General features: G+C 46.2%; 1 protein-coding gene across 3 annotated transcripts in view; it reads right to left on the bottom strand.

Annotated features, from left to right (window-relative positions):
* GTF3C1 (general transcription factor IIIC subunit 1) overlaps positions 1–25,108 on the bottom strand; it is a 2,762,707-nt gene that overhangs the window by 1,519,724 nt on the left and 1,217,875 nt on the right. For all 3 annotated transcript variants that reach the window (XM_086940909.1, XM_086940911.1, XM_086940910.1), the window contains one exon: positions 1,329–1,426. In XM_086940909.1, the coding sequence (XP_086797035.1) occupies positions 1,329–1,426 (98 nt within the window). The remainder of the gene's footprint in view (positions 1–1,328; positions 1,427–25,108) is intronic.

Here is a 25,108-nt window from a genome sequence, read left to right as displayed (position 1 = left end):
GCACTGAAACCAAGGTCAGTGGCTTTATTCCATCTAACGCTTGTAAACAGTTTTAATGATTGCCAAGCTCCAGTTTTCACAATGTTCGGATCACATAGAATGAGTACAAGGTATTAATTGGTTCAAAAGCAGTTCATATTTGCAAACCTTTACCAGTATGGCCTCTTTCAAATGGGGGATCACAATCTTCTCACCACAACAGGATAGTTTGTACCACTATGGTTACATTTAAAAGCTGTTGCAAACCTGGATGTTCATGAAAACAAATAGGGCAGCGGACAGAAAATGCAACATTGTCTGCAGAGTGAAGAGTGAACAGCTAAGGGGATAGTGTCTTGGAGTTTGTGCACACACTGGCCAACTGGAGGTATGCAGCCCTGGTAAGTTCCAGTGGTATACAGGTAAACAGCCCAGGAGCACACAGTGGTCAGAGTAGACTATAAAGAACCAGGACCCAGCTTGCCAACTAGGTACCGGGACTCCCAAACATGTCAAGTCAAAGGAGACATTTATAAATAAAAAAAGGTGATGGAAAGAAGGATTTACTAGCCAAGTAACCATCATCTCAAAAGTGCATTGGTTAATTTCAGTCTCTTTCCATAACTGGTGGGACGGAAGAAGCCTTTGCCTCTTGCAGGAGCGCCTAGAAAGCCCTCCAGAGGGTTCTCCAGTGGGAAACCATATGTGGTCCTTCAACATTGGCTAAAACAAAGGAAAAGCAGGAAGAAGCACCTGTACATGAGGTTAATTTTAAAGGCAGTACTCATCCTCAGTCTTCCAAATGCCATTCACACTTTATGTCAAATACTTGGGAGACCATAAAAATTGGCAAGCAAGCATTGTTAGTAAGTCCTTAGCGTAATTCAAAGGCATTAATGATTGGAACACATTATAACAGTGATAACTTTTCCTTAAAAAAGTGAACATGGCCAGTAAATCCCAGTAATCATCAGATGTCAAAAGCCAGGTTCTTTGCAGACAGAATCACAGAGGACTGCCCGTTTCTCAGTCAACACTAAAGGGTGTCTATGAGAGACTCCATATTTGCAGTCTGCCAGAACATCGACTGTCTACAACTCATTTTGAGATTTAAGTGTATGACGACATCTAGAATGTAGCCAGTAACATCCACAATATAATAGTTTTCCATAATGTAGGAAATATTACCTTTAAATGGCTAACAAATTGTTTTCTATTGTTTTGGTTTTTGTATGATCTTGGAAATATGTTCTTGTGTGATTAACATGCTTTACAAATTATAATTATGGGTCAAGCAGCAGTGATAAAGGGAAATCTTAAAACAACATACATTTTTGTTAACTGCTTACCTTTTGTACAAAAGTTGCTGCCGAATTGTCCTTGGCAAAAACTTGATCAGTGTATGCTTCTTTAAAGGATCATTTAAGAAATTCTCAAGATCTTCCACCTGTGAAAATGTTTTATTTAGTTAAAACAACGACTTTCAAATCAATATGTCGAAATGCCATAGCTGAAGTTGGTGTAGAATGATATAGTGTCAAAGTCAGATGAAAACGATATGAGCTCTTACACTATTACTTATAAGAAGCTGCTTTCGTTCAACATATCAATGGTATCATTACACTTTCTGTGTAAAAATCCACTGAATAGACGTCATGCCTCTTCAACAGTCTCTGAATGTCTAAAGTATTTGCATACCGTACCCTGTCAAAAGTAATGTTGCACTATTTTGTACCTTGGGCTTTCACAGCAAAGAATGAACTGCAACACCAGCTTCACCGGAATTCTTCAGAAAAAGGACTGTTGAAAAACTTGTAGTACTGCAATTATGGGTTTGCTAACACATTTTGAAATCGTAATACAGCAAAAGAACATCATATGAGAATGTCACGCAGCAGGGACGAAGGGAGTGGTGGGTTAGGTATTGTTATGGGCTCAATTGCCTGGAAGATTCCATGAGGACAGTGACTGAGAACTGATGACCGTTTTTAAGCAGAGAGATGGATTGATGTTACCCTTGCAATCTTTATGACGATCGAGTGTGTAATTACGGTCCTCTTTCTCAAATGCTTTGTTTGTTGGCTTGGTTCATTCCATAAATTGCACTGATCGTTGTCTATATCGTTCTGAAGCTACTGCACGTGACGAATTAAGCTAAATTATATCTGACACATTTTTAATGTGTAATAACTGGAATAATGTGTGTGAAACTGCACTCTTGCACTGTAAGTTTCTTTGTTTTTCTTGTCTTATTGAAACGAATAAAATCCCGTGTTAAAGACAATCTTAATACTGCATTAGAGGCTCGGTTGAGGGTACATAGCCATTATTCCCATTGTTAGTTGCAATAGAGTTTATCAAAGGGCATACTGATCAAAATCAGAACAATGAAATCACGTTTTTTTGCCATTCACGCAGAAGGATTGGTGCATAGTAACAATGACCCTCACATTGTGGTTTTCGTTCTTATTTAATGTATGCACAGTCATTTTTCAGAATACGAGTTCATCATACTATGTATGAGTCAATAAATACTAGGTTCATTTAATGTTTAGAAGTCTTTATGATCGCAAAGGCTCAAAGTACTGTTACATGTTCGATAATAAGCTTCAGAGTATTTTTTATTTTTAGGACAGCCATGCTCCTGAGCCGTTGCTTGCTTGTTGCATTCTGGTGAGGCTAATCTTCTTGGGCCACGGATGGAGAATAGATTGTAAAGACTAGCGAGCTGGGAAAAACACTTAAGCCCTGGTAGCACTGTACTCCCCCGGTTGCTTTTTGTAGAGCCCAGTCTTAAGTGGGTGACACCAGAGAAAAAGTGAAGCAGCTTCCCATTGAGAGATCTAGCAATTTCAAGATGGTGCCATCCAGCCTTTCAAGTCTTAGAGGATTGCTGTTAAGACCAAGATATTAGTCTCTAAAACAATCTATTCCAGAGTTCTTGACTTCTACATTACGCAATTTAAGAGGTATGTGCAAAGAAAAAGGTTACACTTTGTCCATCAGTGAAAATGCAAAGATCCCTACATCAAGAACTGTGAAATATTGGGACAGAGCCTTTTCAGAGGTTGCTGCAAAAGGATTGAAAATACTTTATTTCCTTGGAAGCAGAACCAAGTTTAAATTCAGAAAGGGCCTGAAGTACTGCTTATTTATCTAGTGAGTGATCTTCTTTATGTATCAATGTTATTGCGTTAGTTGCTATTTCTTCTACTTTTTTTTATTGCCTGTAATGTATTTTATGGAGATGTTGTTTTATCTCGTTCTTCTCTTTTAGGCTTGGTTATAAGCTGATGTCTCCAGTGCAAGGGGCTTTGAGACTGCAAAATGCTACCAAGAATACTGAAAGGAATGTCAAATCGATCAACATAACCTTAGAGTCCAAGAGTTCATGGAAGAGGAGCTGCTTCAAGGAATGAGGAGGAAAGTAAAACGTTTGTTCTGTGTCTGTCATGAAGGCAGACAGGAAGTCACAGCAAGAGTTTCTGGACAGTGCCACCTTGGCAATGACACAACTGGAGCCAGGTTGAAAAAGCGTTCCAAGGTGTCTTACTAGTGTGGGGTCACTACATACTTTGGCCGAGTCTCACTGGGAGGCGGTTTTATGACCTGACCGACGTACCCATGTTGTTACAAGGACAGATTATCAACTACCATAAACCAGCATTAACAGCAAGGTAGAGCGCAAGGGCAGTTAAAGCAGTAAAGGATAGGACATCTTAAAGACAAAAACTATTGACTGTCAGTGGTTCATTATGAGGAGAGGGCAGAAGTTACAGTAAGTGAAGAAAGGTTTGTGCTCACTAAAAACATACCTTTTTCTGCCTTGAGTGGTGGAAGCTTTCTTATCAACAAAAGGGAGGGAACAGGGTCTTGAGGGTGAGCAGAACAGACACTAGGTTCTAATCAGGTGTACTGCTTAGTCTGATACCTTTGCAATACTAACAGTACTAAAGTGTTTCCACAAATTGGAGTAACATTTATGATCTTGCTGGTTGGAATGGATGTATGAGTGATAATGTCTGCTTGAAGTTACTGAAGACGATTAGTGTAAAAAAACTGGGTTACACATGTAGATATCACTACACTACCCTGCACACCTCACCAATTTCCCCTATCTATCCTTTTTCAGGTTACCCTATGTTAGTCTAGACTATATTCTCACCCAACATCTGCCTGAGGGCAAATGTTGAGATTAAACGCAGAAGACGCTTAGAATCTCTGACCATTCGCTGGTAGGAGTGACACACTGTGGCCCGGTCAAGACCTATAGATTTCTCCCGAGAGTTGACACCTGGCACTTAAGACAGGACCCTAAAGGATAGGTAGAGGAAGGACGAATACTTTCAAGAAAACAAGGGCACAGTTGAGTCAGAATGTGTTCTCCAGCAGGGCTCCAAAATTCTCACCCGCAGTCGTGCGGAGGCCCTAATTTAGGGAGGGCGTATAGTAGCCTGCAGTGCGAGGTGCTTGAGCGTGACATGGACTCCCTAGAGATCCAGATCCTAGCGGGGCTGGTAGACTCACACCTCCAGAACCAACTACACATCAAGCAATACGAGGTGAAAGCATCTGTGGAAGACCGCCACCTTTATGATATGTTGGGAAAGGCTAATTGTTTGCTGGTGTGGCTTGGCAATTGGGGTCGCAAGCAGCCAGTAGCTCGCAGTAACGTTAAGAGTAGCTCCCAGCTTGGAGTTCATTTTTAACTTATAACTGCAATAAATAAGTGTTGCATTATTCTTTTAAAGTTAAGAAAAGACTATATTTATTTTACATTATTAACAGGCTGCAGATAGCAGAGCCTGACAACGAGCAGTGCTCTACTCAGATGTATGACCCATGGAGGCCACAACGATTTAGAACTGAAGCACTGAGGTATTTAGCTCTTAAATAAAAGTTGTTCTCAAATCAATATTGGGGTATGACGACTAAATTATATTGCTGCCTTGATCTTGGGGAACAATGAAAGATGGACTGGCGCACGTATCTCAGGCCAGGTACGGGCGGCGAGCCAGTCCCCTCTGTAGGAAGGTGAATACCTGACTATGGTTGCCCCCAACTTTTTTGCCTGGTGTTTTGCTGGTTTTCCGACTTAGTTGGCCTGGGACCCTGCCAATCAGGACCCCAGGCCTTCTGCTCTCTCTCTAAAATGGATTCCATGTACCTTAGGTACATTTCCAATTGGTACTGGGCCACCTTATCAGACCCTGTAACTCAGGGCATAGGTGTACCCAGGGCCTACCAGGGGCTGAAGCATGTATTATGCCACCCCTGGATAGCCATCTAAATCTGACACAACTGGCTGCACGACAGCTGGGGCAAGGTGGTGTAATCACCCTTTGCTTTAGAGATAGTATACCTATATATAACCCTAAAATGGACACACAGATTCCTATCAGTCACTCCTATGGCAGGCCTTAACAATCCTGAAGGCAGAGTGCTTGGAATCGAGTGATATGGTGCTCTGGCATGAGCTGAGCCCGTTTGCAGCTTGCGGAACCAAGTCCTAATAGCTGTTCCATGATAACGCATACCATATACTCTTAAGTGCATTATAATCCTCGCGGTTAAATGCTATCTTTGGTATCGCTTTATCAAAACATGTCGAGTAAGGTGTCATACGAATTGGAATACTAACCCCTCGCCAATTCTGGCGACGGGGTTAGCATTCCACCCTTCTAGAGGGACACGACATGTATGTAACTGTGAACCGCGGTTAAAGTTAACTCAAGCCTCAGCATCACAAAATGGATGCTGCCACCACAGACACGAGTCTGACCCCCTGCGGCTGGGAGTCCTTCCAGCGAGGGGAGCTTGGACAAAGGGTTTCCTGTCAGGGGCGGTGCTAGCACCATCCCAGACAGGGTTTTGTGTATCCTGGGTAGGCAGGGCTTTACAGGAAGGTGACTGCAAGTGGCACCCCGGTGCTCACTACGCATATGCCGGCTAGAACCAGTTCCAGGGGCACACCAGCCCCTGGCCTGGGGAAAGTCCGGCATGGGAGAGGGGTGTAACCACCCCCCTTCCTGGTCCCACCCCTAGGGCAGGACCTAGTCGCGTACCCACCATTTTCTTTAGGATAAAGGCAGGAGCGGGGACCCTTTCAAATTAGATCATCTTTGAATCAAGAAACTACTTTCCACGAAAGGAACTCTCGACTCTTCTCAAGATTTCTCCCTTGTGACTAAGGAGTAGTCACCCTGCATCCGCAGGCACCATCTAAGAACTCTGCCGTTTGCTGCACGTCCTTCCTCCGGAATCCGACTGACCAGCTCGACGAGACCCGGCTTCCCTGGCACCTCTGACCTCAACCTACCACTACAGCTAAGCTGAGAACCGTAGGTGCGACGAGACCTCGAGGGACCGGCCATCATCAGAACTGCACGACTTCTATCCAGCACGACCGCCGAGGGATCCTCTGGTGAGTGCTTTGGGGTCCGAGAAGCCCCGACCCTGAGCAGCTCCAGCACCGAAGTCCAGCCTCCCAGCATCCACGAGATCTGCGTGGGGCCCTTCTGCTTTTTGCTGCTCACCGCGTTGTCTGGCTACTAGCCCGCTGGCTTGTGGCCTTACCGACGACACCCGACGACATCACCGCTGCTGGTCTGGTTGCTCCAGACTGGCCCTTGCTCCTTTCCAAAAGAGGAGCACCCGGGACCCTCCTGGTCCACTCCAGACGCCATTTTAGGTCCACCGCGTGGGCTTGAATTTGCCAAGACTTGTTGCCCCAATCCTTGGTCCAGCGACGTCGACAGCTCGCACCTCCATCCTGGTCGACGACAATGCCTCCTGGTCCGTGAGACTGCAGAGCCCAGCGTCGCCCACTCACCTGGTCGAGGTGACTTCGGCTGGTGCCATCCTGGTGCCCACACAATCACTGGCTAGTGATTAAGAACTTGGTCCCCTCTGCTTTCAGGTGTCATCCATCTTCGACCCAGGCTTGGATCACTTTGAACAATCTTCACTGGTCGCCTGCCAGCAACTCTTTCTTCAGGCTCCTGGTTCGTCAACGAGGATTCCCGACGTCTTTTCAGACCTATGCAGCTGCAGCCCCTGGGCTAGGTAACTTCGGCATTTCGGTGCCCCAGCATAGCCTCACTATCCAAGGGTCCAGATCCACTGTCGTTTTCGATCTACCTTATCGGGTTCGCCCGAGAACACTAACTTTGCCTTTACTAGCTCCCATAGACTTTGTCCCGCATCCCGCGTGAGAGTGCACACTCGGCACCCGAGTCCCCTAGGCCTCCTACTAGTAATCTGAAGGTTCAGTAACGTAGTCCTAGCGATTCCAAAGCCTATTAGTCCAGTACTTACCTGCTAGTAATTTCGCATTCCACTTTTAGAGTATATGGTTTTTCGTGCCCCTCGGGCATTTGTGTAAATTGTGCAACTTGAAGTATTTTCGTAAGAGTTTTGTTGTGTGCTTAGTACCCTGTCCTCATAAAGAGTACAGGGCTGTTGTGATCTAAATAAATACACTGTTTATTTTCATAACACTTGTGTGGTGTCCTTTCACTTGGTGTTCAAGGGGTATATGTGATGGTATAACAGCTGGCTTAACACGCCCTCTAGAGTTTAGCCCGAAGCCTGCTCGTATCCACGCTACTAGGATAGCTGGTCCATAAGGTTGACTTACAACTAATCACCATAAGGGTTGTTTGGACTGATACATAGTGATCACTAGAATAGTGAACACTGAATATCAGGCCAACTTCTCACACCCTCCCCCATCGTAAAGTCAGGAGCGGCTCAATTAAAAGCCTGGTGATGCCGCCTGGGTGGTGCTCCTGAGCCCGGAACTACTACAGAGGGGATTAGTGCCCGCCGTTCTAGAGCAGGTGTGGGCGGCGCTCCGGTCCTTTCCCCCACCGCGAGCGACGTTGCTGCATGGTGCCCCTGGGATAGATCTGGGTCTGTCTCCCGGGAGGGGATTGCCGGAGGTGCTGGGACCTGCCCATGGGAACTGCGAGTGCAAGTCGGTTTGACACGCCTGGCTTGAAGCAGAATCCACTAATGGAGTCCCGGGGGCCACCATTTTGAGACCAGAACTTGGGGTCTCCTGTGCCTGCCACGGCCTCTACAGATGCCACCTGGACATCCGCCTGAGCCGGTAGGCAACACGAAGCATTTCTGGCATTGAACCCACTGGGAGGAATTCGGCGATTACCCCTGCACAGGCACCAGTGAAAAGCCCAGGCCCTTCCCTGTTGCGCAGCACAGTAATGAACTTGGGGAGTACATCGGGAGTGCGTTCGCACCTGCTCCTCTAGTTGGCCCCTGATGGATGGGGGTGCTGAGGGGCGTGACGGCCACTGCTGGAGGTGCTGGGGTAGGTAGCACTGCACAGAAGACTCCTGTGTCAGACTGGAGTGGGCACTGAGATCCCCTGTCGACGTCGGGGCACAGCTTTCACTGCACATCATTTTTGCATACTAGACCCACACATCGCAAGTTCTACTGGACTAGATCTGGGCTAGACTGCAGGCCCACTCTCCTTTGACGTACGAAAGTTATCCCATATCGGTGGGTGGAGGCACACCTTGCAGAGGATAGAACTGAGCTGCGTGCTGAGTGGAACTAGGTGTCCCCGCTGGCGTTCGCGCTCTGAAGGAATGACGCCGCTATACATGCCCCGCACTGTTGCTTGGACTGCCTGACTTGGACTGGGGCACCCCTTCCCGCCAGCACATGTGAGGTAGCCAGGTGGCGGGCCTCCAGGGTAGCCAAAGACTAAACAGAGCTGTGTTTACCTGCCACTGGCATGCCGAGGTTAGACAGCCCCTGGCGTGTCCCCAATGGCTGGGGGTTGGGGGGGAGGGATAGGGTCTGCCTTTTCATTGATCACTCCTGTGGAGTTGCAGAGTGCAAATCCTCTACCCTGGGGCACTGTGCTGGGCAGTTGCAGCTCGGAAGAGGGTCCTGGGACTCTCCTTAGGCAGGCTGGGAGGTCTCTGAATACCTTTGAAAACAAGGAGTTCCTTCTTCTGCCCCAACACAGCCACCCTAGCTGTTGGACAGCAACCATAGCGGACTAGCAACCCTGCGGGATGACACCTGTGCCCTGGGGCTGCCTATCATCTTCTATGACCCGCTCTAAAACGCTCAGGGGCAATCTGGTGACCTTCCCTTTGGAACAAAGCCCCGCAGTCACAAGAGACAATGCAGACTTCTGCCTCCCACTCGACTCCAGCGGGGGGAGAACCCTCTGCACCCATTAGGCAGGGGTATATGCACCGTTTTCTACAGGAGATACGGACGGACATCTCCTCCCTCAAAGAAGAGTTTAAGTCGGGCCTCCCTGACATCCGTAGGGAGGTGATTGGTGACAGGGTGGATGAACTGGTGCGAACGGTCAACAACAGGTCAGAAGATCAAGAAATGCTACTGAAACGCATCAGTGCACTTGAAGACCAAAACATTGAGCTCCAAACTAAGCTGGAAGACCTGAAAAATAGGATTCACCGCAACAATATTAGCATCTGGGGGGTTTCGACCAGTGCGGAAGATACAGACATTGTGGCCTTCACGGCAGAGCTGCAACAGGCGGCTTGCGGAGACAATGATGCATCCGCACCTGCTCTTGATCGAGCCCACAGGGTCTTCATGGGAACGGCACGAAACGGCAGCAGACCAGTCATCCTGACCATGGTGCACTTTTTCACCAAAAAGGAGTAGATTATGCAGGCAGCCGGCAAGAAGACAGATCAACTTCAAGGAACACGTTGTACAGCTCTCGTGGCATCTTTCTGCAATCACTCTGCAAAAGGCGAGACTTCAAGAGTATAACAGACAGGCCGCGGGCTCAAGGTATCCAATACCAGTGGGGCCATCCCTTTGCACTCCTGTTTCAATTGGAGGGCAGGCGCCACTCTCTTCACTCACTGGCAGAGGCCAAGACACTTCTGGGCATAGGAGACAGCTCCCCTGCAGAAGAAAGCTCTGCGTCCGCCTTGAACCGAGATCTCAAGCCTGGCTGGAGAACAATACCCCAGCGCCACTCCAATAAACAGCAAGCTGAACTCTCATCCCAGGGAAACAGCCTTAATACCGAAGCATTTACAACGACGGACCTGAACAACGAATCCTAAACATCGAGCATTCTATGAACCACGACATCATTAACTACGACTTGACACGAACAACGAATTCCCTAAACCACGAATAAAATGACCTCCTAACTGGTCAATAGATGGCACTATTACAAATGGAATGGCGTGATCAGCAAGAGCAGCAGCGGATGTGATAGCGGCCTTGAGACAAGGAGGGAGAGTTTGTGTTCAGTAAGGGTTGCCCAATTAAGATTGGCTTACACTGTACCTATCTCACAAAAATAAAAGGTTAAAATGTGTTCTGCAGAATCTAACTGTGGCGACGGAGGATTTAAATGATAATAACATTGCTGTTTTGGCTAACTGTGTCATTTACTAAATGAATAAATACCAGTTTATTGTGGCCTACTGTCTATGTTCAGCCTCTTTAGAATGATTTTCACAAACATGGTCTAAAAGGATGTCAAGTAGAGGAGCCAGGTTAGCTAAATAGAACACAATACACATCAGTGTTTTCAATGACGAAAATGACTCTGCACCAAAGTAGAGCAGCACAACGTGTTTAATGATTAGTACCACGACTCACATGGTGAACCATCGAGAGTGATAGGAGCTGACCCTAGTTTATACTAGTACTCGATTGTCTGAAGAGACCTCAGTCCGCCTATTTAATCGTCCAGAGATCGGACACTCCCCCCATTTCTCTGAGCATGCCTGTAAGACTCACCTTTCATCTCTCCTCTGTAAACTCCCTGCCCCTCCTGCTGTGTCTCCAATTACCCTCCGCCCCATTTCCTCTGTAGTTTCCAAAAAAAGAATACCTCCATCGTGATCAAGGCTCTGCTGGTTTCGTAAAATGTAAGCTGCATGCATACAAGGTTTCTACTTTCTAACACCACTTTGTATGTCATCTTCACAGATGTGTGCAAAGTTAAGGGGCAGTTTGCTTCATAGCATTTATTGAGACAATAAAAAAAGAGCTTGTGTAACAGGAAAAAGGCCTTAATATAAAAAACATGTTTAATTTAATTACATGTTTTTGTTCCGTGTTTCAAACATGCGTTTTATTTTAGAGCAGGATAGTATATTCATGAAATGAGCCAATTAAACATTTTTCGTAGTTTAGGAAGTCGTTAAGAATGTAGTGGTTTGAAAATGCTCGTGGTATAGCATTCGTGGTTTAGGAATTCGTTATTAAAGTAGGAGTTGTTAAATCATATATCCCTCATCCCAAGCGGCAAAACAAGATGTCATCGACTACCTTCGCTCGCTTAGCAGGGGACCCTCCCCTAACCACTCCAATGCTGAATCTACCTGAGGGTGACCCATGACTATCTACGCCAAATCTGAGGCACAACGTCCTGGTTCAGGCTGAGCAGCGCTGCCAAATCAGCAGTAACGGCAGCGACCGGATCCTCGCCCAGGACCTAGAGAGGTGCTTGGCGGGCCCCGGGGACAGGCAGGGCTTGCCCGAGTTGCACTTTGACACTCCAACTGCACCCCTGATGAACCGCCTCCCCGAACCTTCTCCTGAAGAGGGGGACTCCTCCAGCGGAATCAGAGCACCTCGGTGCCGTTCTCCGCAGTCCGAGAAGGTCTTGCTGGGACTAGTTGGCCCTTCTGTTGGTTTTTTTGTTAACTTGGTTGTTTTTGTTGGTTCCACATGGCGGCACTCGTAGCAATGACATTGGAGCCACTGTGGGTGGGGGAGAGGGGACATGGGTGGGTGGGCTGGTGCCCCCTTTCACATGCGTTAACATTTTACACAGGTGGGGATTTGGAGGGCAGGGGCTTGCTGGGTCGGACAATGACAGGAAGGCACACACAGGATGCAGGGATGGTATCTCTGACCTAGAACACACTATATATTGGCCTATCAAAATGGGACACAACGCACAACTTGGGAATGCCCCCCCTATTCATTCACCTTCCATGTGGGACACTAAACTACTCTCCCTATATGTTCGGGGTCTAAATTTCCCAAACAAGTGCAAGCAAATATGGTGCTACATCTTACACCAGGACCCAGACGTCATAATGCTGCCGGAGTCCCACTTATTGAAGGCAGACCTACACTGCATGGCGCATCTGAAATATCCCCACGGATATTGGGCATATGTCCCCTTTAGGACCCTGGGAGTGGGGGTACCGTGCAAGGCAAACTACTACGCAACCACACACCGTGTGACCCGGGATGGGGGGTCCGATATCTAAAACTGCAGCCGCAGCGGGGGGGGAATTGACAGCTCATGCAACTTAATGTTTAGGCCCCAAACACTGCCCAGGACGTGTACATTAGGCACGTGCTAGCTGAACAGCTCAAAGGGGTGGATGGGGACATAGTGGTATGCAAAGACATCAATTTGGTCAGTGACCCTACACTTGACCGGAGTAACACTACATTTCACACCACTGGGGCAATGTCAGCGCACCTCAAAAGGGACCTTGTAGAATGGGGCCTGGTAGACGCTTGGAGGTACAAACACCCTGACATGCGGGACTACTCCTATTACTCACATATGCACACTTCCTTTTATCAAAATGACTACGCCTTTGTCACACCTTCCCTCCTTAAATGCATGCGCACAGCAGAACTCTCGGATATCTCCATTTCCGACCACGTTAATCTCGAACTAACATGGGAAGATCAGCCCTCTAGGCTGCCTGCCCGCGCAGATGCCACATGCCCCCGCATCTGGAACGGGATCCGGTAGATGTAGAAGAGATACGAAAGTGCATCACGGAATACTTTCATCTCAACACCTCTCCCGAGATATCTCTAAACACACTGTGGGATGGGTTTAAAGCGACTATTCTGGGAACGATGACATATATTGCCATAGCCAGACAGAGGGGAGCGAAACTAGTAGAATCTAAACTCACCACAGAGATCAAGCTGCCAGAGCGTTCGGACAAGGAGGCCCCTTCCCGACGTATTAAAAGACAGCTAGCCATATTGCGCGGCCAACTGCGTGTTCACCGCGTGGGATAGGCACAGCGCGCCCTGCTGACCCTGCAGCAGAAATACTATTAGGGGGATCAAGTGGGAAGGATACTGTCTTGTAAACTGTGGAAGGCGAATGCACACATTAACAAAAATCCAGACAGGTGCCAATGCTGGGGCGACAGAAGAAAAGGAAAAATCTGAGGCATTTCGAGACCATCAGCGACACAGTTCAGTTCATAAACTTTATTCGGGTACCGTGGTACCCATAAAAGCGCAAAGTCATGACAAATACAAACAACAATTTGAGAATTTAAGAACTCATGACAATATAAAAATATATAAAATGATATTACACAATCATTAAAATTTAAGTCTGCCTATACAAGTAATTTCATTGGGATAGAATATAACTAAAACCTTTAAAACATTTTGCAACTATGACAAGAAGCTCAGGGATCCAACATAGACTTAAGTGTCAGCGACTATTCTCGTGAAGACCCCAGCGAGACTCCACTCTTACCTCGCGGACTGTGAGTGGGAACCCTTGTCCGCACATCAAGCGTCTCTCCTAGATAGCCCCATCACAGCAAAAGAACTCTGTACCGCTGTTAAGGGTCTTACCCTGGGCAAAGCCACAGGACCGGATGGGCTACCTGCGCTTTACCGTTCCTTTCTCCCACAAATGCAGGAACACCTGCTGCGTCTATATAATTCCTTCAATGACGACATGGGCCTCACCCCCACTATGGCAATGGCCAAGATCTCCCTTATACATAAGGCAGGCAAGGACCCAGCGCAGTGTTCCTCTTACCGCCCGATAGCCCTGCTCAATACGGATGCCAAGATTTTTACCAAAATATTAGCCAGGCACCGCGACCCCCACCTTCCTGGCCTCTTCAATCCCTACCAGGTGGGGTTTATCCGACACCAGCAGGACGCAGACAACGCCTGCCGCATAGCACACCTTGTCGAAAGAGCTCGGCGCCTCAATATCCCTATGTGCCTTCTCTCGCTTGATGTGGAGAAGGCGTTTGACAGGGTAGACTGGTCCTATTTCCGGGCAGTGCCAACTAAGATCGGCCTTAGCGGGACTTTGTCTTGCAGATCAGGGCATCGTATGTGGCCCCAACAGCTTGCATTTGGGCAAATAGGCATGCTACGGGACCAATATCACTGCACCGGGGAACAAGGCATGGGTGCTCACTCTCGCCCCTGCTTTTCGCGCTAGCGGTGGAACCGTTGGACATTCGAGTGGGAGAGCTAGAGGACAGGAAAGGCTTAACCCTTGGGGGCCAAGTCCACAAGATCAACCTGTTTGCTGATGACCTCCTGCTGAAGCGGACTCAACCTGAACTGTCGTTTCCATGTGTGGCTGAGAGCCTAAAAGCTTTGGAAGCGGTTTCCGGGTATAAAAATCAATCTTTCTAAATCATTTGTCCTCAATGTCAATATCCCAGCCCCAGAGGCTAGTGTACTTCAGGGCTTGACCCCCTTTCAAGGGACGGCAGACTATCAGGTACTTGGGGGTTCAGACCACTCCTGCGCTCTCCTCCTGGTCCCACACAACGGGGCTATCCTCCGGCGCTCTGTATTGACTGACCTACAGAGATGGAAGCCCCTCCATATTTCCGGGCTGGGACGCATCAATATTATTAAAATTAACATCTTACCGCCGATTCTATACCTAATTCAGGCACTGCCAACCCCGATCCCACAAGTGACTATCCAGCAGCTCCAGGGCGACCTCCGTGCTTTCGTGTGGAATGGGAAACTGCCAAGGGTAGCGGACTCACTATTGATGCGCTTCCGGGATAGAGGACTGGCGTGCCCAAACCTGCAAGAATACTATTGGGCAGCCCACTTGCAATACATCTCTGAGTGGGTTGTGCGGGAGAGTGAGAAGCATTCTTTCCAAATTAACTGTGCGGTGGCGTGCCGGCCATTGTGGGACCTTGCTTGGCTGCCTAAACATGCTCAACCTCGAAATGCGTATGTTGCGGCACCCGCCATAACAGTCCATGTGATCAGGGATAAAATTGCAGTTAAAAAGGGTCTCATTTCTTTTCCATCCCTGAACACCCCCATTCCAAGTAATTTGGAATTCCGCCCGAGCCTCCCACCACATGCTTTCAGTATATGAAGCGCCGGGGAATGTCAGACGATTCATGACTTATTTGCAGGGGATGACATTAAAACATTTGAAACGTGCTAATCCAAATATGCGCTGCCCCTCACGGCACCAGTACATGCAACTAAGGAACTGGCTCTCTGCCCCCGAGATTCATACGGTGGCAGCACACCCCCCCCCCCCCCCCCCTCACCCTATTTGAGACACTGATGTGGGGCTGGGAGGGCACTTGGGGGCTAATTTCTAAAACATATCAGATGCTGCAGGATTCGACTCCGATACGTGTTCATAGATAGACTGCATGGCAGGACGCCACCCCAGGAGGGATCTCTCCTAAACGGTGGGATAAGCTATGGCAGGACATCCCCAAAACGTATTGTAGCCTTACCTCTCCTGAGACCGCATATAAGCTATTGCTCAAATGGTACTACATGCCTTCTTGTCTTGCTACTATCTATCGGACAGCCTCCAATCCCTGCTGGCGTTGTGGGAAGGAGGAAGACACTATCACATATGGTGGTCTTGCCAGGTGATATCCACCTTCTGAAAGGAGGGCCTGGGGCACTTCAAGGGCGTTGTGGGGTACAAGATCCCACATCTGCAACACATGGCAATACTAAGCAAACGTCCTTCTACACTGGCGGCAATGACCGGGGCGGACTGGGCACTCATAAGCCACTTACTCCTAGCAGAGCGCCAGCTTATAGCATATACATGGAAACAAACCTCAGCCCTCGCAGTAGCCCACTGGTTCGCCAAAGTTTGGCACATATTGGCAATGGAGAGACTCTCTCATAATATCGCAAACACTCAAAAAGGAAATTCCAACACGTCTGGCAGCCACTAATCTCTTACTTAATGCGCATTGAGTTCCCATTGCTTTAGCCCCCCCCCCCCCCGAGGCTGAGGGCCCTTCAACTCTTTATCGACGATTGACCGACACCTTCACTAAGCCCCCGTGAATGGTTTCGGAGGCCCCGGTCATTGACTTCCCCCCCTCCCCACCCCCCACGTCTTAGTGCATGGAGCACACTGGACGTCCCATGCCTCATACCATGCTGCAGCCTATGCCGCCTCTGTTTATTTGTTGTTACTTGTTTTCTCTTTTTCTTTTCTCCTAATGTCACCCTGGTCATAGGAACACGCACGTATTCCTATGCATAGTACATCTGGCACAGTGGGCTGACAAGCCTATCAAGGGATGGCTGTGGGCAGATAGACCCGTTGGGGTGCGATCACGCTTCTCGACCCCTCACTCTTGCTTGCACCCTCCCTGGCCGCTGAACTTACATGTTCCTGACTATACTACATAATCCAATGCCTCGCTCAGCTGGAAGGCACTTCTGCAGCTTGTTTAGCCTGTGTACAATAGTTGACTCTATGTGACCAGCCCGAAGTGGTTGTAGGAGAGTTGTTGTGTATTCATATACTGATTTTCCAGATGACGCTCAGTCTCTACACTGCCGGCATGGCCAGGGTTGTAGGAATCACGCTGTGTTCACTACTGATTACCTTTAACAAAGGTTTTTGGAACTGAAAAAAAAATACAGCTGCTTTTTTTCCAAATATTAAAAATAAAATGCCTGTACGTTTGTGTTGTACATGTAATAGTGCTACATAGAGCGAAAGGTATGTTCTTTGCCTCGGGTACATACGACACAGGCTCTGTCACCCATACACATATCCTATTGGTCCACACACATGTTCATACATAACCATATACCATGCATTCACTGACGGACATGGCAGCCCTATCATAGTACCCCCTAGTCACAGTATTTTGTTTAAATCATAGTATCTGGTTCCATGGACTATAGGTTTAAAGTCAAATAAGCTGGAGAGGGGGTGTCTGGTAACAATGGGTGAGTTACTTGGCATTCAGTAGCTCAGGAATATTTTCACTGATCAGAAGTAGCTTCACTACAGAAATGGTTGGAGATCCTTGCTCTAGAGGGAGACCTGACTGTGGAGGAAATAGTGAGTGCAATATGGGACCTTCACTCCAGTAAAGCGTTGGGAGCTGAACGGCCTGATGGTAGAGTTCTATAAATGCATGACAGATGAGAATGCAGAACATATGTGGACTATGTTCCACACTGTACAGGCAGAGAGCTGTCTACCTAAATACCAAAGGACTGCAACCATTGTCGTAATTCTAAAAAACGGAAGAAGCACCAACGGAGTGTGGGTCATATAGACACATCTCTGTACTCAACTTGAAGACCAAAAAGCTTGCGAAGGCCCTGGTGACCAGGCTGCAGAAGGTAATCACCACTGTGGTTCATCCACATCAGTTGGGCGTTATGCCACACATAAGAAAGCACTTAACCCTTTCGATGCTGATGACGAGCTCAGCTCGTCATGATGCACAGTTGAGCTGTGCTGATGACGAGCTGAGCTCGTCATGAATCCAGCCTCAGAGCAATTTCCAGCACAGGGGGGGAAAACACCCAGCAGCCATGTGGTTAAACTTGAGGAGACCAGTGCACCAGGTTTTGAGCAGGCTGTGCTTCAGTCCTTGGATGCCAGAAGAGCATTCAACAGTATCGAATGGAACTATATTTTTGCAGCTCTTGGTCAGCTGAGATTTGGTCCCACGTGTTGTGGTTGGGTTAGGCTTTTGTGTAAATGACCGCTAGCACGAGTCCAAGAAAATACTGCACTGTCCAGGGTCTTTGCCCTGCAGAATTGCACATGGCAGAGGTGTCCTCTGTCCCCTATGAAATTTGTGTTAGCATTCAACCCCTGGCATCTTGGGTTCGCCAAGACCCCTTTATATGGGCATTGTGAGGAACAAATTTCCCTCTATGCCGAAGATCTATTTCTATTTGCCACTTGACCGCTCCTGTCCATAGACAGAATATTGCAAACCTTTCGACTCTTTGGGAACAAATATGAGTAGTGAATTAATTGGGACAAGTCCATGACATTTTAACTGGCGGGAGTGATCCAGAGGCTTCCCTGAAGATGTGCTGCACCACTGGTGCAAGGTGGGTTTAACTCCCTGGGAATATGTCACCAAAAAATCTCGAGACTTTTTGTGTAAGAACCTACTCCTACAGCTGGACAAGCTTCATTGAAACGTGGAGCATTGGCGGCCCTTCCGCTGTCGCTGACGGGCAAGGCCCCCTCCCTCTTTAAAATTATGACACTGCCACGACTGCTTTATGCTCTCCAAAATACTCCCTACAGGGTCCGCCGGATATCTTTAGAAAGGTCGACCATGAGATTAGAACATTGCTATGGAATGGTGTGGTTCCCATATCGCACACCATAAACTACAAAGAGGTGTCTATGATGGGTATTGGCAGTCCTTGACATTCTTGAAGACTACTGAGTTGCACAGATAGGGTCCATGAACACCCAGTCATTAACTGGCCCAATGTAGCTGGCCAACTGAGTTGACAGGGAGGATATGGAGAGCAGAGGCTAGGAGGCAGCTCTATACAGAGAGTTGCACGAGTGAGCCCTGCCGAACCACACACAGACGTTATTTTGAGTGTGTCAAGAAGCAACAAGATACCTGTACTGGGGTGTTTAGATGATGGACCGGACTCCATTTTGAAACAGTGATCTCTTTGAGGAGATTGGGGCCCTCGGAGGTGTTTCAAAATGGGCACTGATTGGCATAGAGCATCTGGATGACATATGGAGAGGGCAGGTGATGGTGTTCCCTAAGGTCCGTGCCAAGACTATAGGATGGCAGAGACTGAGTGCTTCAGATACCTGCAGTTGGGACACGCTCTCTGGCGCCATATTCGGGGGAGGGGGGGGGGGGGTTATAACTACATGAGGTGACACCACTAGAGGACTGCTTCCTGGCCCCATTGGCAGACAAGGCTATCTCCATGACCTACAGAAAAAAATGAACCCCCCGAGACCCACTGACGGCTCTAAGAGAGGCCTGTTTGAGGATGACGACTTGCCTGAGGCAGTTCAGAGTCCAAGCGAGGTAGCAAAACGGGCCCCCTTCAGGCGGGTTCAATTACAGATCTTACACAGATCATTTTACTCCAGGCTACTTCTACACAAGATGGGAAGGGGAAACTCGAAGCTCTGCCTGAGGAGCTGTGGGCCGGCGGGCACCTACCGTCATGTATTATGAATAAGCCCTTTCATACAACTCTACTGGACAGAAGTGGTGCAAATAATGACATGGGTGCTTGGACTGATGGTCCCCCTTGATGATAAATTGCTCCTTTTGAATGTTACAGGTGAAGAAAATTGGCCCAGCTATCAAAAGTTCTGGCGCGCTGTGGTGGCTTTTAGTTGCCAAGTGTAACATTGCATGCGCTTTGGGTATTGTGGCCCGTGCCCGAATTGATTGCTGTCAATGGGCATAACCATTAGTCTACCAGAGCAGGGGCTTCCCCAAGAAATTAAACATGGTGTGGGAAACTGGTACACATACTTATTGGGTAGGGATGGGAGGGACGCAAGGGGAGAATATGTCACTTCCCGATGTTTCACTTATGATGAAATGAGAATTTTGCATTATGTTCAGACTCTGTACATTATGACTGCTGTATGTGTGCTCAAGTTCATGTCGGTTCTATAGCACATGCACTCTTTTGTGCGATTACCTCAGTCACTGAATTTACTGTATGCTGAGCATGCGTTTTATGTAATATATTTATATATATATATTTTCTTTAAAGTATTTACCTAAGTGAAATGCAAAGATCAAATGTCATTTTCTATACTAGCCCTGCACAATGATGCTCGAGCTGTATGTTTTTTGTGTACAATTCACTGGGAATAGCATCAAAGAGACTTTCATCTCCTTACACTGTGCAAAAAACCAGGCGAGCTAACCCGTACCTATTAATGTGTTTACAGAGCAAAAATTGTCAGGCATCTAAGAAATAATAAGACAAATCTATGGTATAAGCCACAATACAATCGGATCGTACCATAAAAAAAAATATTTGTCCCCGGTTTATCAAGGTTTTTAATTTTACTTATGACAGCTAAATTAGACTACTCTTACCTGCTACCATTCTGCGTGTGAGATATGCATATGTATTTGGAAGTAATTTGGGGAGTTAAGAGGCAAGCTTATTTGTTTAAATTTTAACAGTGATTGCACCTGTTTTTGTCAGTAAGACCTAAAGCTAGACAGTTCGCTTACTGTAGGTGTATATAACCACTACCCAAATGAGAAACTTATGTTATTACGGTATTCCTAACATTACACTTTCCAAATGGTTGGTTTTTTGAAGCATACAGATACACTAAACCCCACATCATTGTAACTGTGCATTGGGGTTTGGTTTCACTAGATCATTATTTTCAGTTTCTCATGCATTTGCGTTTATTATGCTATACTACTGGAGTAATTAGAACATCCCCTTCTCGACTGGATAGCTTAAGTAAATTGATTGCAGTATAAAGAAATTTGCTTTTTACAACTACAAGTTGGCTTTTGTCTGTAGTGACTATGGTAGTTTGAGTGCTGTGAATATTAGTGTCCTGCTAAATGAAAATCCCGGATCAAACCATTCAAGACTGGATACGAGATCATTTAGTTGACAACAATTAAACATTTTCAACCCGGGTGCCAGCATAGTTATAGAAATTGACGTTATCCCTCTTCCCAAGCCATCTTCACAGATTGAAGGCTTTCTTTAGACCATTATAATGAAAACAAGATTGGATAACATTCACAGTTCAATAGTTGTCACTGGAAATGTCACCCATATGTTACTGTAATGTCACACAAGTTCACTGAAAGTATGGAAATGTCATGCACAGTCAGAAATTATGTAAACTCTGATTTATTTCTGTTCACCCTTCCTTTATCCTTAACCCTCTGAAAGCCATGAACACTATTGCCCTTGTTTACTTCCTCGATGGGCATCACATTGTGCCTAGACCCAGTGTAAGGACCAACTTGGAAAAATACAAAATAACAATCCAATCTAGTCACTCTTTCTATTGGCTTCTCAGTGCATGTGTTTAATTTTAGAAGCAAAGGCCAACATCTTCAGCTAGAATGTATTGACAAAATTAGACTGATTGCCTTTTTCAATACTTGTTTTAGTAGCAGGTGTTAATTTCAAGTTAAAAAATAGTGACTGTTTCGACTCAATTTAATTTGTGGGTAGAGAAAGATGTGATTTTTGAACCCCTTTTGAGAACAGACAGACAGATTTGAATCTGTGTGTGTTCAGTGGTGTAAAGGATAGTGGAAGCTAAGAGTATATTATGCCAACACCAATGCTGTTTTTCTAGATAGGCCCAGCGGTTGCAGTAGCTAAGAAAATGGACAGTGTTTTTGCATGATTTTGCAACATCTGGGGTTCTGGACGGAACCCAACAATATGTAATGCATAAGATGACAAACATCTGAAATGGTCAATATTTTGAGGTCCATATGTACATGAAGTAATTTGTAAAGTACTTGATTGTACTTTTTCATGGCGGATGAAGGCGCCAATCGCGTAAGAATGAAAACAATAAACGGCAGATAATTGGAAGTATGTTTAAGGTAGTATTCAGTAGATTAAGCGAGTGCCATGGTTTGGGTCTTGCTCATAACCAACTTGGTTCTGTTGATGTTACATGCACAGAAGGCCGTAATGTACACTTCTGATTCAGTTTTTGTTTAATTTGAATGTATTGGTTTAATGAAGATTCATAATTCAGTACATCATGACTTACAATGAAAATTCTTGCAACAAGCTCTATATGAACTTTTGTTTATAGATTTGAAAGTCCCCTTACACAAACAAGCAATAAAGGAAATAATATTGGATATAAGGTGAGTGTACCAAAATTTCCCAAGTTCGGCAGCAATTTGCTAGGGGTGCGGTGCACTTTCGCATCAACGTTAGGCCTTTCCTCATTGATTTAAACACTAAACCAATTTTCAATCATTTTTTAGACAACCGAATATTAGCAGGAGTTTTGGTAAACCTCTTAAAACGCAAACTTTGCCTTCTCAGAAATGCAAACTTGGTCATAGTTAAAATCCCAGTCCACCTGTAAAAGGATAAATGAGGGAATTAGTGAGGTGTGCAAGGTAGTGTAGCGATATTTACATGTGTAACCCAGTTCTTTACACTAATTGTCTTCAGTAACTTCAAGCAGACATATCTAGCACTCATACATCCATTCCACCCAGTAAGGAGATCAAAAATGTTACCCTAATTGGTGGAAACACTCTAGTACTGTGAATATTGCAAGGATATCAGACTAAGCAGTACACCGGATTACAACCTAGTGTCTGTTCTGCTCACCCTCAAGACCCTGTTCCCTCATCGCACCCACCTACATCGCACCATCAACACCACCTTCAAAACAGGCACCTTCCCAGACGACTGGAAGCGTGTAGAAGTCAGACTTCTGCTCAAGATGCCCACAGCTGACCCCAGCGACATCAAGAACTATCGGCCCATGTCGCTCTTCCCCTTTGCAGCCAAAGTTGCAGAGAAAACAGTCAACAGGAAACTGATACGACCTTCAACTGGATCCCCCCCGAGTCAAGGAAGACAGTCACCCACGCACTCATCACCAGCAGACTGGACTATGGAAACGCACTCTACGCCAGAATCAACAAGTCCCTACTCCGCAAACTCCAAACAATACAGAACACTGCCACCAATCTCGTCCTCGGCATCCCCCGACACGAACACATCAGTCAACACCTACAAAGTCTCCACTGGCTCCCCGAGGAGAAAAGAGTAAATTTCAAAATCCTCACTCATACCTACAAATGCCTACACAACAGACCCAAATACATAAACGACAGAACCAACTTCAACAAACCCAAAATAAACCTCCAATCTTCCATCCTCGCACTGGCCGAAACCCTGTGCATCCAAAGAGCCAGAGCAGGCGGAAGATCCTTCTCTCACATTGCAGCTAAGACTTGGAACAACCTACCAGCAGACATCAGATGCGCACCTTCCCTGAACACCTTCAGGAAGACCCTCAAGACCTGGCTCTTCGGGTAAACAGATCTGCGGACAACCCCCTCAGCGCCTTGAGACCCTCACGGTTCAGTAGTGCGCTTAAAATTCCCTGATTGATTGATTGTCCAGAAACTCTTGCTGTGACTTTCTGTCTGCCTTCATGACAGACACAGAACACTCCAAACGTTTTACTTTCCTGCTCATTCCTTGAAACTCCTCTTCCATGAACTCTTGGATTCTAAAGTTATGTAGATCAATGTGACACTCCTTTCAGTTTTCTTGCTAGCATTTGGCAGTAGGCAGTCACAAAGCCCTTGAACTGGAGACATTAGCCTATAACCAAGACTAAAACAGATAAGAACTAGATTAAACAACACCCTCCATAAAATATATCAGAGTCAACAAAAAAGAACATAGCAACTATCACAATAACATGATAACTCACTAGATAAATAAGCAGTACTTCAGGCCCTTTCTGAATTTAAACTTGGTTCAGCTTCCAAGAAAAAAACCCGAAGTATTTTCAACACTTTTGCAGCAACCACTGAAAGGCTCTGTCCCAATAAGTCACAGCTCTTGATGTAGGGATCTTTGAAATGCACTGATGGACAAAGTGTAAAATGTTTCCTTGCACATACTTCTGAAATAGAGTAACTTAGAAGTCAATCATACTGGAATAGACTTTTACGGAAAAATATCTTAGTCTAACCAGCAATCTTCATAGACTCCGAAGGCTGGATGGCACCATCTTGAAATTGCTGGATCTCTCAGTGGGAAGCTGCTTCACTTTTTCTCTGGTGTCACCCACTTAAGACTGGGCTCTACAAACAGAAACGGGGGAGTACACTGCTACCAGTGCTTACGTCTTTTTCCAGCTCGCTAGTCTCTACCATCCATTCTCCATCTGTGGCCCAAGAATATTAGCCTCACCAGACTGCAATGACTCAGGAGCATTGCTGTCCTAAACAAATATACTCTAAGCCTTGATATCGAACATTAAACAGTACATTGAGCCTTTGCGATTATAAAGACATCTAATAATTAAACAAACCTTGTATTGGACTCATACATAGTATGATGAACTAGCATTCTGAACAATGACTGTGCATAAATTAAATAAAAATGAAACCACAATGTTGAGGGTAATTAATACTATGCACAAATCCCTCTTTGTGAATGTCCTTTGATAACGAACTGTCTTGCAACTAACAATGGGATTAATTGGTATGTACCCTCAAGCAAGCATCTAATGCAGTATTAAGATATTCTTTTAATACTGTATTTTATTAGTTTCAATAAGACAAAAAACTAAAACATACAGTGCATGAGTGCAGTTTCAAACATATTTAGTCTGCCGCTGAACAATGTGTGTATTGTCATTTCAAAGAATTTTGGTCGTGCCAATGGTCTACCAGTCGCATCGAGTCTCTGAAAGCATGCAACAGACCTGGCTCACCCTGCAATACAGTCCGCGCCTCCCTGTTCACACTAGAGTCAACCACTGAGCTGTCTCCCTCCAATATTAGGATCCCCAACGGCATCTCTAAAAGCAAGGCGCCAATACCAGGGAATATCTTTGACTGTAGTTTTGGCGGTAGTATAGAAGAACAAGTTACTTACCTTTGGTAATGATATATCTGTAGGAAACATAGGTTAGTTATAAATTCCTTACCTTGGTATTACCCCCAGGCATCAGTCTGGATCCGGAGAATTTTTCGTCAGCAGTACCCCTGCATGTTGAAAGGTGGCATCGGTCGGCTCCGCGTTCATCGTTGGCGTCATGGTTGCTGCGATGACGTTGCAGTAGCTACTTACATGCCGCCATCGTGCGCTGAAGTCGTTTCTTTTACACAACATTCCACATCAGATGCGCAAAGCCATGCAAGACACTGATCACTGGTGCACAAAACTAGGGCCCTGAAAGGGATTTCTTGACCTTATAAGTCAGTTCACAGAAAGGGGAGGGTGGGTGTGGCGGTAAGGAATCTATAACTAACCTATGTTTCTTCCAGATATATCATTACCGAAGGTAAGTAACTTGTTCATCTGAAAGAAACAGTTAGCTATAGATTCCTTACCTTAGAAT

Source organism: Lissotriton vulgaris, chromosome 10 (assembly GCF_964263255.1).
Source record: "Lissotriton vulgaris chromosome 10, aLisVul1.2, whole genome shotgun sequence".
NCBI classification, from domain to species: domain Eukaryota; kingdom Metazoa; phylum Chordata; class Amphibia; order Caudata; family Salamandridae; genus Lissotriton; species Lissotriton vulgaris.
This window is presented reverse-complemented; position numbering and strand designations above follow the sequence as displayed.